This window comes from Camelus ferus, chromosome 9, assembly GCF_009834535.1.
Source record: "Camelus ferus isolate YT-003-E chromosome 9, BCGSAC_Cfer_1.0, whole genome shotgun sequence".
NCBI lineage: Eukaryota > Metazoa > Chordata > Mammalia > Artiodactyla > Camelidae > Camelus > Camelus ferus.
In genome coordinates this window covers 66,672,681-66,687,805 of record NC_045704.1, presented here as the reverse complement: position 1 = coordinate 66,687,805, position 15,125 = coordinate 66,672,681, and the positions used below count along the sequence as shown (strand labels likewise).

Sequence of the window (15,125 nt, the reverse complement as noted above, 5' to 3'; positions counted from 1 at the left end):
CTGGAACTAGAGTTTAAGCCTCTCCAGATGCAAGGGAGACGGGTTACGGTTACGAAGCACTTTCTCGCCCGAGATTTCTGCTTAATCATTGTCCTCCAGGAAGCGGCTCTTCAGCTGGGGCTGAACTCTCTCCCTTACTCTTTGATTGCACACATTGGCCTACAATGTAAACCTTTAAAGAATGGACGTGGCGAAGAATGAGCAGTTTGGGGGAAAGCTCTTGAGAAAAGAAGTGAACTTAGTAAGAGGGTAGCCAAGTGAAGCTGAAGGAGGGGGCCCTTGGGCATTAGCACCCGCTCCGGAGAGCTGAAACCGGCTGGCATCTCAAGCCTCGGTGGATACCTGCGCTGTCTTTTTAAAGAGGTGAGTGAGGCGTCACCGGCGTGACGGCGCAGGGGCTGCGCGGCGGGCGGGAGCGGGAGCGCGAGCGCGGCGGGCGGGGGCGGCGCGCCCTTTGACCGGCAGGGGGAGCCCTGCCAAGCGCCGGCCCCGCGCCGCCCCTCCCGCCCCGCGCGCCCCGCTCTCCCTCCGCCGCGTGCCCGCCCGCCCGGCGCCACGCCCGCCGCAGGCCGAGGGCCAGTCGCCCGCGGCTTGGCGCTCCGCGGCCCGCTCGCCGCCCCGCCCCGCCGCGGGACGGGTAACGGTTACGAAGCACTTTCTCGGCCGCGATTTCTGCTTAGTCATTGTCTTCCAGGAAACGGCTCCTCAGGTGTGAGTGAACTCTCTCCCTTGCGGCGGCCGCAGGAGCAGGAGCCGCGGCCACCGGCGCATCCTTCCCGGGCCGCCGCTCCGCCGCCGCCGCCGCCGCCGCCCGGCCGCCCTCGGGCCCGAGCGCAGGCCGGGGTCCCGCCGCGCGGGGCGAGCAGCCGCGCGCTCCGCTCCCCGGCCTGCGGGGCGGCCTCCTTCCCCAGCTGCGGCCCCGTCGCCGCCGGGCCCGCTCCGTCGGCCGCTGCTATGGGCACTCACAGCCGCGCGGCCGGGGCGCTCCTGGCGCGGGCCAGCACCCTGCACCTGCAGACGGGGAACCTGCTGAACTGGGGCCGCCTGCGGAAGAAGTGCCCGTCCACGCACAGCGAGGAGGTGAGGGCGGCGGGCGTGCGGGCGGAGACGCGGGGCTCGCGGGCCAGGCCGCGGGCCGGGCCGGGCCAGGGCGGGCGCCGCGGGGGACGCGGGAGAGGCGCGCACCTGGGCTGCGCCCGCGGGACGAGGCTGGGGCGCTGTGGCATCCCGACCTGCTGGTGGGGGCATATCGGCTTAAAAAAGTCGGCAGGTGCACCTTCACGCCGAGCAGCGCCTCTGTCGGTGCTCGCGGCCGGTAACCGAACTCTCCAGCCGATGGGGTCCCTCTCCGGGCTGTCGGAGTCCGAGAGCGCCGGCCCGTCGCTCCGTCCCTCTCCCTGCCCCGCTCCCTGTCCCCCAGCGGGGTCCGGCTAGAGAAGTGTGTTTGAGACGAGCTTTTCGGGGATTCAGATGAGGTAGCAGTAATAATCCACTTAGCTTTTAGGGTGTTGGCAGTAGTTTCTCTCTTGCTGTGAGGCAAATGTCTAAACACTCAAATCCGGCTTTAGAATAAGGTATGTATTTCTCTGGCCGAAGATTAATGTGCCTCAGTTATCTACGTAAAGACTGATCACCATTTTGAAGTGGCCGAGACTAATCTGGAGTTACACTCTTTACTACATGTTTGTTACACAGCGGGGCCTTCCTAAGGAGAGAGCCGGTCATCATGCAGGTAATCGCTGAGGCATATTGGTGGTTTGGGATGATTTTAGTATTAACGAATAACAATACATAAACTCTTAATTTAGAAGCTCGGTGACTTCAGGAAGCTGACCATCGCGAGTCTATATACATAACTTTCAAGTTGGATAATATCTTCATGAGGAATGAAAGAGATAGTAGATGAAAATACTCACCATGCAAGTATTTATCTCCCTTATCATCTGGCTCAGTCAGGAAGATATAGCTTGATTAAAGGAAAATATTTCCTACACTGTGTCATATTATGTTATCAGCCGTGTTCCTAGTCCGTTTCGGCTCATTTGTGTGAGATGGTGGTGGTACGCTGTGCAGGAGCACATGGCGTCTCCCTGAGTATGCGCTGGACCTGTGCCCAGGTCTGGTGTTGGGAGTGAGGGCCCATCCGGAGATGAGAACTCTCGGTTGTAACTTTAATAGGAGTCAGAATCCATGCCGTGTTCTGTGTCTAGGATCCAGCTCAGTTTGTATGTTTTGGTTTTTTTTTAATCTACCCCCACTTGGACTATTTCTGCCAAAAATAAATAGTTCTGTGTTTGGTACTAGACCTTGCATTTCCTCCAGGGCTGGTGGTTCAGTATAGCATTCGGCATGTATACTGATAATGTTGGCTGAAGTTTTCCCTCCCTTATCTCACTTAACACACGCTAAAGTAGTGGTTTTCAATTTGACTGCAAAGCCAGTAAAAAAAATACATTTTGCCTTGTATTCTAGTTCATAATTTACACACACACACACACACACACACAGTTTTCATGAAAAGGTTTTAACCCATACTCTATACTGTGTATTCTGATTTTTTGTATCTTATTTTAATTTTTAGAAACTCGATTTCCTAATGCAGTAATGAGTCACACCCCACCGTTAAAAGGATTGATTTTGGTTTGTGTGTTTTATTTTGGGTGCTATATAAGAGGAACAAAACTAAAGAAACATTGAAAACATTTAAGGAAAACTTGAAGATATGATGGCATATGTAGAGAAAATATGACAGCTTAGTTAGAATAGGAGAGGCATGTTTTGCTTCTATGTGAAGAATTTTGTAGCAACCAGAACTTTAAATTGGGATATACTACTTGAAACAGGTTAACCTCTTTGAATAAAGAAACTGATAAATCACTCGTTGAGAACATTTACACATTGGATAGAGAGATCATTAAATTTACTAAAAGGTCTGTTCTAGTTCTATTGTTTGGGTTGGTTGGTTTTATTATTATTCTGTGACCTCCCAGACTTTTTGTTTCACTAGAATTTTATTAAATCAAATCTAATTTTTTAAATGGGCCATTATAAGACTGTTTTAACCAGTTACTTGTTGTAAGGGCATTTTTAAAACTCTTATACAACTGCAGATCTAATGATACACTAAATTATGATGACACTGATCTTCCATGATACTATGTGTGTATGGTAAGAATGAAGAGAACAGAGAACAAAAAAGTACAAGGTTAATGTTAAGTCAATACAGGTAGCATGTGCAAGATTAAAAATCACTAGGTTTGTGATATGGTCAGTGAATTTCTCATATTATTGTAACATTGGACTGTTCTATGATTTGTCCTGACAGAAAGGGGTGAACACTATGAAAACACACTTGTCTTCATGAATTAAGAAATTCACCAGGAAAGCCTTAAGTATGCAAGTGAAGCATCCTTTCAGTGGAAAATTTCTAAGTTTTTCCATGATTTGAACCACAGAATTCCTGAAAGAATTTTTACCTTCTAGTTGGTCCTGCTGCCTCAACTTTTATTAACTTTTCAAAGAATATTGACTTGTAATTCTATCTAAAATGATTATCAACTAATTTTTATCTACTGGCTTAAACTTGATTATGAATATACCTTCCACAAAAATATAGATATAGACCCTGTAAATTGAATTCACGTGGGATATTGTGGCTAGCACATAAATTGCTATTGTAGATTATAAATCTTACATAGGTGACTCTGAGCTCTTAAATTGAGAAACCAGTTGTCCCTTGTAATTATCTGAACTAAGATATAAGCAATAAAGTACTTATATCAGTTTTTATCATAAACAATCCTAGATCAAATAGTGAGTTCAGGAGTTTAGTCTCTGTTTTTGGTGTTAGGAAAGTGCTTTTGCAATTCAGGGATGTACTTCTACTCACTCATTATTTTTTCATTGATTGCCCACAGAATGCAAAGCACTGTGCCCTTAGTATTTAAAAGGCAGTGATTTCAAACTGCTAGTATTGGCCCATTCATGGTCATAAATCAGTTTCGTGAGTCATGGAGCAGCATTTTTTTTCCCTAACTAATAGAATAGAAGCCATCAGAGTATCTGGCATGTAGTAAGTGTAAGTATCATTTTGTGAATTTTTGTTCTGTCCTGTGTATGTAGGCCCTTACTCATTTTGTGAGTGTATGTCTTACTTTGGACCACTATTAAATGCGTCTGAAACTTTCATAAGAGATAAAAGATTAGTAAACACTTTAATGAGTTTACAAAATACTATAATGTTCGTGTAAAAATGTTTGTTTATGTAAGACAACAAGAAAGACAGATTTAAGGTGTACTTAAGTGTTAGGAAATGACTTATGGACTGACTGTATGCAAGTTGACTTCTGCAAGATATTTAGAGTAAATTTTGATTAGTTGGATGCTTGTTAAAATGAAAGTTCTGCATCTCTTAGAGAATGATTCAGCAGATCTAGGATAGGGCTCAGAAATTTAAATTTTTAATAAACACCGCAGGTGAATCTGATACAGGAGTTTCTCTGGCCACCTTAGAGAGTCATTAGTCTGTCTTTGAGGAATACGGCATAGTGGTTAATATCAACTCTAGTCAGGTAGCCTGGGCTTGAATCCAAGTTCCTCCATTTATAAACCTTATTCTTGAAAAAAAAAATGTTTCTTTATGAATGTTTTTATTATGTCTCATAAGTTTACTTAAATTTTCATTGGTACAAAAGTATTTTTTTTTATTTTAATAATGTTTTTTGTGGGATAGAGGTAATTAGGTTTGTTTGTTTCTTTATAGAGGAAGTACTGGGGATTGAACCCATGCATGCTAAGCACACACTCTACCACTGAGCTATAACCTCCCCCCACAAAAACATTTTAAATAATTAGACTACTGCTTTAGGTCAAGAACCTTTGAGAGTTGAAAGTAGGATAAAAATAGGTCTATCTTTGTTAAAGGAAACAAAAACCCTGTTGAATTAAAAATTTGGTTTGTGTGGTATTTCCTGTTGATATCTTCTTTTTCCTCCTTATCAGACTAGCACAGTCTTATTGTAGACATACAGAACAGTGTGTAGCCTTTGATTAACAGTTTCAAAATGCATTTCTTTTGCAGCTTCGAGATTGTATCCAAAAGACCTTGAATGAGTGGAGTTCCCAAATCAGCCCGGATTTGGTCAGGGTGAGTGAAATGTGAATAAAGGAGTCATGTAGGTCAGAAAGGAAATGAAATAAGCAGGAAATTAATTTCCTCAGTTTTGATAGGAAAGTCACATAGGCAGTTAGCATAAAACTCACAGTGGTTGACTTGCTGAGATAGCAGTCTGGCTCACTAGACTTAGCGTAAAAGAGAAAATCCAGACTTTCTAGTCAACTAGACGAGATACAAGGATTCCCACCGCAGTTTCCTCACAGTGTGTTTTGTTCCAGTTTATATTTGGTCTAGTAGAGGAATGACTATCAAACAGTTTTGACTAGTAGATTGCTTTGTTAGAATATAACCCAAAATACAGTCACTAGAAATAATTTTTTAAATGTCAGGTTCAGATGAAAAAGTAAGAAGCTGTGTTTTGTTAAATGTTCATGTGTGGTTATTACCATACGTGTTAATATACAGAATACCTGTCTGTAAACCACTCTTTAGAACCCAGCTTAGCCAAAGGCTTGTAACAAATTACATAGACTACTTTAAAAGTATAAATGAGGACATGTGCTGAAAATAAGTGTTCCCCTGAGTATACTACAAGTTTGTAACTGTATCTGCTAGGTAGACGTTAATTGTTAATTAATGTCTTCTATCAGTCTCCGTTCCTCTGAAATGACCATTCACTCTGTGCATGACTTGGAAATGCTACTGAGCCCCTGGTACATGCCAGGCATTGTAATACACTCAAGAACCATGGAAAAGTCCTCACTATTTACTTTTTGTTTTAATCTTATAAATGTGAGTTAGTATCTTTCTGATCTATATGTACTAACTTTTTATAATTTCACTCATTAATTATTCATTATTATGTATTGGAATGACTTTTTTTTTCATTGCACTCAGAAAAAAAAAAAGTTTTGGCTTAAGATGTTTGTAATTGATACAGAAAGTTTTTAACTTGTCGGGATCCAGAAGGAAAATACTATTTTTCATTGGTTTCTTTTCTGAATAAAATTACTTACTGTGCTAGTGGTTCTAACTCCTCACACACTGCCCAGTTGTTGATCATACATCCCTCTGAGTAGCTGATCAAAATAAGACACTTTTTCCCAGAAAACGAAGACACACACACACAGAGCATTTTACTTTTATTTCAGGGCTTTACAAACCTTCTGAAGCCCATACAGACCTCAGGTAAAGAACCGTGTTGTTTTATGGGTTCTCTGCTTCTAATGAGTGTTATGGACAATAGAAAATATATAGCTAATCAGAAACATTAATTTTATATTTATTGTAAGTATCATGTGTTTATTATAGGAGTTTCCAGATGTCTTGGAATGTACTGTGTCTCATGCAGTGGAAAAGATAAATCCCGATGAAAGAGAAGAAATGAAAGTTTCTGGTAAAGTCCAGCCTTAAATTCATTTTGTCATACAGGAGAAGTCAAAGTGAGGTTTTGTCACTTTTTTTGCTTTCTTTGCTTCTGGTACTGAGTACCTCAGTCACTAAGTGTGGCAAATAGCAAGCTTTATAACATAATTTTAAAGTCAGCCTTAAAAAAGGAGTTGCAGGAGGTCCCTGTTGGCTCCATCAGTGAAGTCAGCATAGAGCTGCACCCTGCTGCTCTTCCCCGTGTTCTCAGTGACTGACGCGTGGGACGTCAGAGCAGCAGGGAGAGGAAGGTGGAGGAAACAGAAAGAATAAAGGGAAGGCTTAAGAGCAGCGGCTCCCTGAAACAAGCGCGAGCCTTGCCGTCCTGGTGCGACACTGCTGAGCAGTGGCTGAGGTTGCCTGGGAGCACGGAGAGAAGGCCGGGCAGCAGGTTACATGAGGGTAGATAAAACAGACATTGTGCCCATTCAGCAGATGTATTGAGTGACTCCTTCTTTCCAGAGGCAGCACTAGTCAGCTCAGGAAATGAAAAGATGTGCTGTTCTCGCCCTCAGCTCACAGTCAGCGTAGCATAGTCATTAAATGCTTGAGCTTAAGTAGGCTGAAATTCCCAGACGTGCAGATTACTGACTGATAAAATTTTGGGCTAACATATGATTTACTCTCTATGGGTTCAGACTCTTCGTCTATGAAATGGGGATACGTCTGTTTCACAGGCTTCTTTGTAAGTGAGGTGAAGTAGCAAAAGAAACGCTTAGCACAGTGCTTGCATGGAGTCAGTGCCAGGCAGCTGTTGCTTATTACCGTTTGTGGCTGTGTTGTAGTGGTGGTTATTTTATATTGTTAGTGTTACCGGGATGGACATGTAAGGTGAGATAGGGCATTGTCATTTGACTTTAAAAATTACTACCATTTGTTGAATCTTGCTTTATACAAGGCGCTGTACTTGACACTTTATGGTTATACTTCTTCATAGAATTTTCAAAACAGTCCTGTAAGGTAGATTTATTTTCCCCATTGCACAAGTGACATTAAATAACTTGAAAGCTGTCATACGGCAAGTAAGTGGTTGCACCAGGAATCCATCTAGGTATGCCTGACTACAATCCCCACTTTTTTCTGTTAATTTCACATTGCTATTTGTGTTGGGAAGGACATCAAAGCAACATTTTCTCTGTAGTTGATTGCAGCTCCTCATGGCAGGGATCCATCTTGGAGCTCTTACGAGTTGTCCTTAGTTCCTATAGGGCTTGAGATTTTTGATAAGCTCTCTACCTGTGAAGAGCTTTACTCTCTCCATCTACCTAAAAATGCCTCATCTTTCAGAGAGAGGAGACCATTTCAAATGGCACAAATTCATGGCCAGAGGAGCAGTAATGGGAGGGTCTTCATAGAGTGTAGTTACAGGAGCCAAGGGTGGACCACAGTGGTGAAGACTGACTCTCAGCTGGTTAGGAAGCTGTGATGGCTTGTAAGTAGAGCAGTAACATGAGGAAAGCCGTATTTTAGGACAATTATCCAGCAGTAGAAAGGAAATGACAAATACAGTGTACAAGGAAAATTTGTTGCATGTGTTGAATGCCAGGCACTTTACGTAAGGATGTTTCATGAACCCTGTTTTCCCTCTGTTCCCCTTTCTGATTTTCTCTCTTCCTGCTTTCCTCTTACTCCACTTATTTGTCTATTGAGATTTTTGAACATATGCATATAAAGTTGAGTTGAAATCAAGACAAAGTTTCAATTTCTTAAATATGAAAAATGACTCAACTTTCCTAATAACCAAAGAAATGCCAGTTAATGTGGTCCTGGGCAGGTGTATTTTGTATTTATCAAGTTAGCAAATATATACGTATGTTATATGTATGTTTCTAATAGCATTCTGTATTGTTAGGAGAGTAACCCCTAACTTTTAGTGGTCTGGTAAACTGATACAAATCTTTTCTAAAGTAGGAGGTAAATAAAATAGAACAAGACTCAGAAAAAAGATCATATCCTTTGACTCATAATCACATTTCTGACAATTTGTCCTTGGGAAATGCTTCAGGCATAAAGTTGAACAAAAAGTTACTATCGATGTTTATTTCAGCATTATATGTGATAACAAAAAACTGGAACTAATCTAAACAGTCACAAAGCAGGAAATCATTTGGTAAATTGTACCCTATCAAAATTATGGAATAATGTGCAACCATTAAAAATGAGTGTGTATATAGTCCCCTGTGCTATACAGAGGACCTTGTGGTTTATCTGTTTTATACATAGTAGTTTGTAACTGCTAATCCCAGGCTCCTAATTTCTCCCTCCGCCCCCTTACCCTTTTGATCACCCTAAGTTTGTTTTCTATGTCTGTCAGTCTGTTTCTGTTTTGCAAGTAAGTTCATTTGTGTCATTTTTTAAGATTCCACATATAAGTGATACATAATATAGCTTGTAATAACCTATATTGAAAAGCATATGAAATATATATATAGTATAACTGAATCACTAAGCTGTACACCAGAAACTAACACAACAATGTAAATCAACTATGGTTCAGTTAAATTAAAAAAAAAAAGAGTATGTACAATTATTCATTAAAAATACAGAGTACATAAAAATCTAAGCAGTAATTACTTTTGGTGATAAGACTATTGGCAGTTTTTTTTTTTTTTTTTTGGTCTTTCTACTCTTAAAGGTTTTCATCGTTTCTAGAGTGAATATTGTTATGATAAAAGAAATTAAGATAACTAAATACTGCATAGAGATGTAAAAAAAGTATTTTTGCATAAAGGTAAACCAAATAGAAGTAGAAAAATATACCCTCCTTCATATGACTGAGAACGTGAAGGCAACGTCTAAAAATGAAAATGATTGTATTTGGAAGGTGGGGTTATGGGGTGTTTTTGTTTTTGTGGGGTTTTTTTTCCAATTTTCTTCTCATTACAAGCAATTTTAATTTAGTCTTTATATAGATTTTAGTTTATTGGAGAAAATACATAATACACTCCATTAATGTTTAATTCATAAAAAAAATACACTTTAAAATATACAAATTAAGTAATTTCAGTTTCTGTATTTATCTGACCTGCCTTCTAATAAATGGGAAGTTAATATCTGATTTTTTGTTTTGACAAATAGATGTTTGTTGTCAACTAGCATATAGTTTTTAAATTACAATGGATATATACTCTTAGATCTTAAAATGAAAACAAAAAAAACAATGTGACTAGGAAAAGAAAAATAATTCATTCAGGATTATCTGTCATCTTAGTATTGTTTGCGGTGTTACTGCTATGAGGTAGGATGCTATTCAAATGTAGTAATCAGTTTTGTTTCCTTTGTTACCCAGCAAAGCTGTTCATTGTGGGATCAAACTCTTCATCATCAACTAGAAATGCAGTTGACATGGGTAAGCAGAATTTTAACCTTATTTTCATAGAGGACTTTAAATTTTTGTAGGTGTAGTAGCTATATCCTGTGTTCAGGTCCAGGAAAAAAAGAAAGTAAGTTTATTCCAGTTTTACCTTTTAAGGTTCTAGCCCAGTTCCTTATGGCTTCTGTAGATCACATCAACTTGTGTAAGGTCATATTTTGATATATAAGAGGAATGTAAAAGATGTAACATTACTAAATGTTAACTATGTTTGGAGATAGAAATTCTCCTTAATCATACTTTTAACACTTTCAGTACTGCAGGTGAAATACCAAAACAGTCCCAACAACAAAAACAAGCATTTTGATCTATTTTCAGCACTTGGTTAGGTTATTGTGGCATTACAGTTGCTTAGTATTTTTTCTTTTATAACATTCTTCCAGTATCTATATACATTGAACAGTGCAGGTCTTTAATATAATGGTGGAGTGAACAATAATCATAAAAATATACTCAAGTTATTTTTATAGAAATTAAGAAATTATCTACCTCTATAAATACAGATTAAGACCATAAATTGAGTTTTTCAGTATCTCAGATTTATTCTTTGCTATGATTACCAATGACAGAATATTAGGTCAGAAGCTACCAAAAAATCCTGGGGCCTAGGAAGCAAGGAGCGCTGTTCCCCAGGAAGCAGTGCCTGGAGGGGTTGTGAGTTCCCCAGGAAGAGGCAGGCCAGAGAGGCCCACTTGTCTGCCACACAGACCAAGTAGAGAAATGTGCACTTACACTTTTTTTAAAAGATGGAAATGTTCTAAGTAGCAGGTAAATTATGAAACCAAATGAGACTATCTGTTATATAGAAAACTAGGGAACTGTACGGACAGAATTCAGTTGGGGTACTTGAAAGACATTAGAAACAACCTGTTTTTATTAAATAATAAACATCTATCCTCTTCCGTGTCTCCCTTCACACCAGCCTGTTCAGTCCTCGGAGTTGCACAGCTGGACTCTGTGATCATTGCTTCGCCTCCCATTGAAGATGGCGTTAACCTTTCCTTGGAGCATTTGCAGCCTTACTGGGAGGAATTACAAAACTTAGTTCAGAGCAAAAAGATCGTTGCTATAGGCACCTCAGATCTGGACAAGACCCAGTTGGAGCAGCTGTATCAGTGGGCACAGGTAGAGGCCGTCTAGATCACGAGCACTCAGGGGGAGCCTGTCTTTTACAGTCTTTGATGCCTCCCGTTAAACATCGTGCACCTAGTGGACACTGCCGCGGGTTGGCTGTTCCAAATATGGGAATTTTTGAGGCAGGCTTTGACAAAAACACTTGAAGATGTGTTTAGTTAAGCATTCACAGCCAAATGAATTAAGGCTGTTTCCTTCAGTTTTAGTTACGTGATAAAAGTATTACATTTTTCTTGTGTATTATTAGTCCGTGGCTCTTATTTCCTAAGTAAGAGGATATCATATATAACAAGTATTTTGCTCACTGTTATTTAAAGCTATATAAGACCCTCAGTTTGTATAACCTGATGTGGAGGGGGAATCATAAATCAATCACGGACACTCTCTGGCCTAATAACCTACAAAATTATTAGGGAAATTGCTTACTAGTATCTTACCTTTATTCTCTGTTTTTCTTTATTCCTTTTACTTCATCCCCAGCCTTCTCCTTTTCAGAGCTTTCAGTTTCTTATGGGCAGGAAGACCCTAGAGAGAAGTGGCCGCTTGTCACTTTGACTTGGTGATAGCCAGAGTGTGGCTAAGAGCCTTCTGAAGAGATTTGGGTGATCCGAAATGTATCTGTAAATTTACCAGAGCATCTATTAGAAATTATCCAATTCTTCTATTTTTCAAATGTGCCTGATTAATAGCCATATTTTAACATTAACATTAAATATACTTACTTATATTTGATTCTCTGTCTTTAAGACATATTCCCTCTGTAGCTCAAACCATACACTTAGAATCATGTTTGTTTCCCAGGCAGATGTATTAGGTGGCAGGTTCTGGCAGGAGGCATTTTAATATTGTGGTACTTGTGGCTTTTCCCTCTCCTAGAGCTATTTTTCCCCTCCGTGTTACCACTAACGTGAGTTAGAAAAGCATTCAGTAATATATTCACATAAAAACGTTGTGGAATGTGATGCTTCTTCTGTTCTAAAACTGAGTCCTTTTATTGCTTTCTACTTTTTGTAGCACTTAATTTAGTCGAGATGTCATGATTTCTTTTTCCACTTCTAGGTAAAACCAAATAGTAACCAAGTTAATCTTGCCTCCTGCTGTGTGATGCCGCCTGATTTAACTGCATTTGCTAAACAATTTGACATACAGCTGTTGACTCATAATGATCCGAAAGGTAAGGCTGAGATTTTCATTTATAGAAATTGGTCATGAGGTTTTATCTTACAAGAAGCTACTTGTTAAAATTTAATTTTTAATTGTGTACAGTGAAAGGTACAATGCTGTTACCTAGAACTATCCTTAATTATTAGTTCAAAACATATATGCCTTTATTTTAGTTTCAGAAAGCTTCAGCTTCGTGTTTGTACCAAAGGGAAAAGAAGTGACGGACTCATTTCCTAAACATTCAGTCTGTTGAGGTTTATAGGCATTAAGCTACGCAGAAAGGATCTTTTAAGATATTCTGAATAATATCACATATAATCTTGTCTAGTACAGCAAAGATTGTATCAAAGAGCCACTTAATTAAAAGAGGACAAATGTCTAGAAAAGGATGCAGATAAAATTTAATTTGAAACTTAAGCATCTTAGACTAGGTATTTGATTAGCTATTTTATTAATCGTATATCAAGACATAAATGTTTGCTGTTAATCAGAAACATTGATTAATGACTATGGCTTATTTTCCTTTTATAGAATAATTTTTAATCAACATTTTACAAGATAACTTGGAGATCTGGGAAGGAAGTAGTTTACACTTCATCCTGTTTATTAGCAGTCTGCTCCATGCTCCCTTTTTCACCGTTTCATAGGGAGCAGAGGCAGAGTTTTACTTAGTAAATGTACAGGCTCTGGGAAACAGTATTTTTGGTATACTTAAGTGAGATATCTTGTGGGAGTGTTAAATCTCCATGACAGTGTTACAGAAGTTCTGGTTTAACTGGAGGAAATTACACTTTATAGGTAATTCCTGGAGAAAACCTTCAGCTTTTACTTCATTTCTGAAACTGTGGTGTTACGTTGGTGGTTAGAGTCGGTTTACTTTTAGGATGCTTGTGGGTAGCGTCTTAAGACTTGATACTGTGCATTAGTAGTCTGCCGAGTCCATTGTTTTACTTGTTCTGTAGGAAGTGCAGGAGGAGTTCTAATGTTGTTCCTCACATGCCAGGCATCACGCGGATGCCTCCAAGATTATCTGTAATCCTCACAACTACTGAAACTAGACATTTTATTGATGAGAAAATAGAGTTTAAGCAACTAACTGAGGTCACAGCACTGGCACAGAGCAAAGTCTGAACTTGGACCTAAGTCTTGGCTGAAGGTGGAGCTTTTCCTCACCATACCGAGCCACCTCTGATTTGAAACGTTCTTGTTACAGTATTTCAGTCTGAAACTTTACTTTCTTATCAGTTCCCATTTAAGTCCTACCAGAACAGGAGATGGTGACTTTTGCCTCCCCTCCACAGCAGAGCTTTCACAAGCAGGTAATTAGATTCATTTCTTTAAAAGAAGGTCATTTTAGTGAAAATCTAACAAAGAATTCCTTGACTGATTTGTTCTAAAATATATAAGCCATTTAAATTTTAACTTCCCATACGTTGGCAGACATGATACCATTTTTCTGTTTACTTTGGGGGTGGAGTTCATCCAACAGTAATTATTACCAATAGTAGTTATTACCAACAGCTGCTGGATGAGCCTGTACCCTGTTCCAGCGCCACTAGAAAAAAACTGTCCTTTTTCCAGTAGCAAAGGAAGCAGGAAAAGACTAGATGGCTCGTGTTTTATTTCCACTTTATCTAAATGTTGGCGTGTGGGTGATGTGCTAACACATCATTGTTGCGGAAAAATGCGTTGCATATGCATATGTATGTGTATGTGAAAAGAGAGGTTTCGTTCTTTTTGGAGGGTATGTTTTTGCTGTACTGGTGTAATTTGGCATTGGGTGTCTCTTTAATTTTAATTCTAAACTCTGTAATTAGAATTTATAGGCCGATCCCGCATATACTGTTAACTGATCTTCAGACACTTCGATCTGTGATGAAGCAATTCTCTTAAAAGTTTTGTCATGTTTACTGATTCTCACGAGTTAACATAGTGAAATTAAAAGTATGTAGTTAATGAATTACATAGTCCTGATTTTGTGTCAAATTTACTTTTTTAAGCGATCAAGTTGTAAAACATTTAATCCTGCTTGTCATCTAAAGTAGGATTTTGTTTATAAGTCACCTAAAGGCTTTCCTCTGTTCTAAAATTACCCTTATTCCTCAGAAATGTTTATTTTCCATTACTCTTTGTCCTAGAAGTTGTGGTAACAGTTTAACTGCAGTCAGGATAAAATTGTGAAGTAGGTGATTCTGACTTTAGAACTTTCCCCTTTTTATTGGCCTTGCTCCTCCCCCTACTCCCATTGAATCTAATCTGTATTACGCCTCATGCCCTCACGGTCTTCTTCTCTGTTGGACAGTCTGATAGACGAAGCCATATTACAGTTATTTATCCAAAGACATTTGCATTTCAGTCGTGAAAACGACCGTTTGCTAGCTGTGTGACCTTGGGCAGGTTATTTAATCTCTCTGTCTCAGTTTTCCCATGTAAAAGGAAATATTATTATCTGTCTCATTGGGTTATTAACCTATGGATTAAAAGAGTTAATACATGTAAAGTACTCAGCAAAGTGCCTGGCACATAGTAACAGCTAATACTTCCTGAGAGTTTGCTATTGATGCTGATCTAATAGCACAGCAGGTCATCTGGGGGGGCAGGTTCTTCACGCTCCCATGTCTTACTGTACAGATGACTGCTTAGTCCCTGTCTGTAGAGTTGGTTCTAAACCCGGGGAATCTTTCCATATTGACTGATTCAGTAGACATTTACTTGAGCACCTACTCTGTGCCAGGCATTGTTTTAAGTACTAGAAATACAGAACCAAGTCGGAAAAATTTCAACCTATACGGAATTTATATTCTGACAGGAGAAGACACAATAAAATAAAGTTGAATATGGTAAGCAGTGGTGTAAGCTATGGAGACAAGATGGCTGGGGGAGAAAAGAGTGCCCAGATGAGGGGCTGGTGTT

General features: G+C 39.8%; 1 protein-coding gene and 1 long non-coding RNA gene across 3 annotated transcripts in view; one reads left to right on the top strand and one right to left on the bottom strand.

Annotated features, from left to right (window-relative positions):
• Window positions 1-540: 540 nt before the first annotated feature.
• The window catches only part of GCLM (glutamate-cysteine ligase modifier subunit), an 18,980-nt gene continuing 4,395 nt past the window's right edge, over window positions 541-15,125 (top strand). Inside the window, exons 1-6 of the mRNA XM_032487120.1 lie at window positions 541-1,080; window positions 5,081-5,146; window positions 6,428-6,512; window positions 9,831-9,890; window positions 10,837-11,039; window positions 12,108-12,222. Coding sequence (XP_032343011.1) covers window positions 955-1,080; window positions 5,081-5,146; window positions 6,428-6,512; window positions 9,831-9,890; window positions 10,837-11,039; window positions 12,108-12,222 — 655 coding nt within the window. The 5' untranslated portion in view covers window positions 541-954. The remainder of the gene's footprint in view (window positions 1,081-5,080; window positions 5,147-6,427; window positions 6,513-9,830; window positions 9,891-10,836; window positions 11,040-12,107; window positions 12,223-15,125) is intronic.
• The window catches only part of LOC116665888, a 12,313-nt gene continuing 7,954 nt past the window's right edge, over window positions 10,767-15,125 (bottom strand). Inside the window, exons 3-4 of one of the 2 annotated variants that reach the window (XR_004322661.1) lie at window positions 11,486-11,666; window positions 10,767-10,936 (exon numbers count right to left, since the gene is read on the bottom strand). This is a non-coding gene — a long non-coding RNA (uncharacterized LOC116665888). The remainder of the gene's footprint in view (window positions 10,937-11,485; window positions 11,667-15,125) is intronic. The other variant, XR_004322662.1, reaches the window with a different exon arrangement.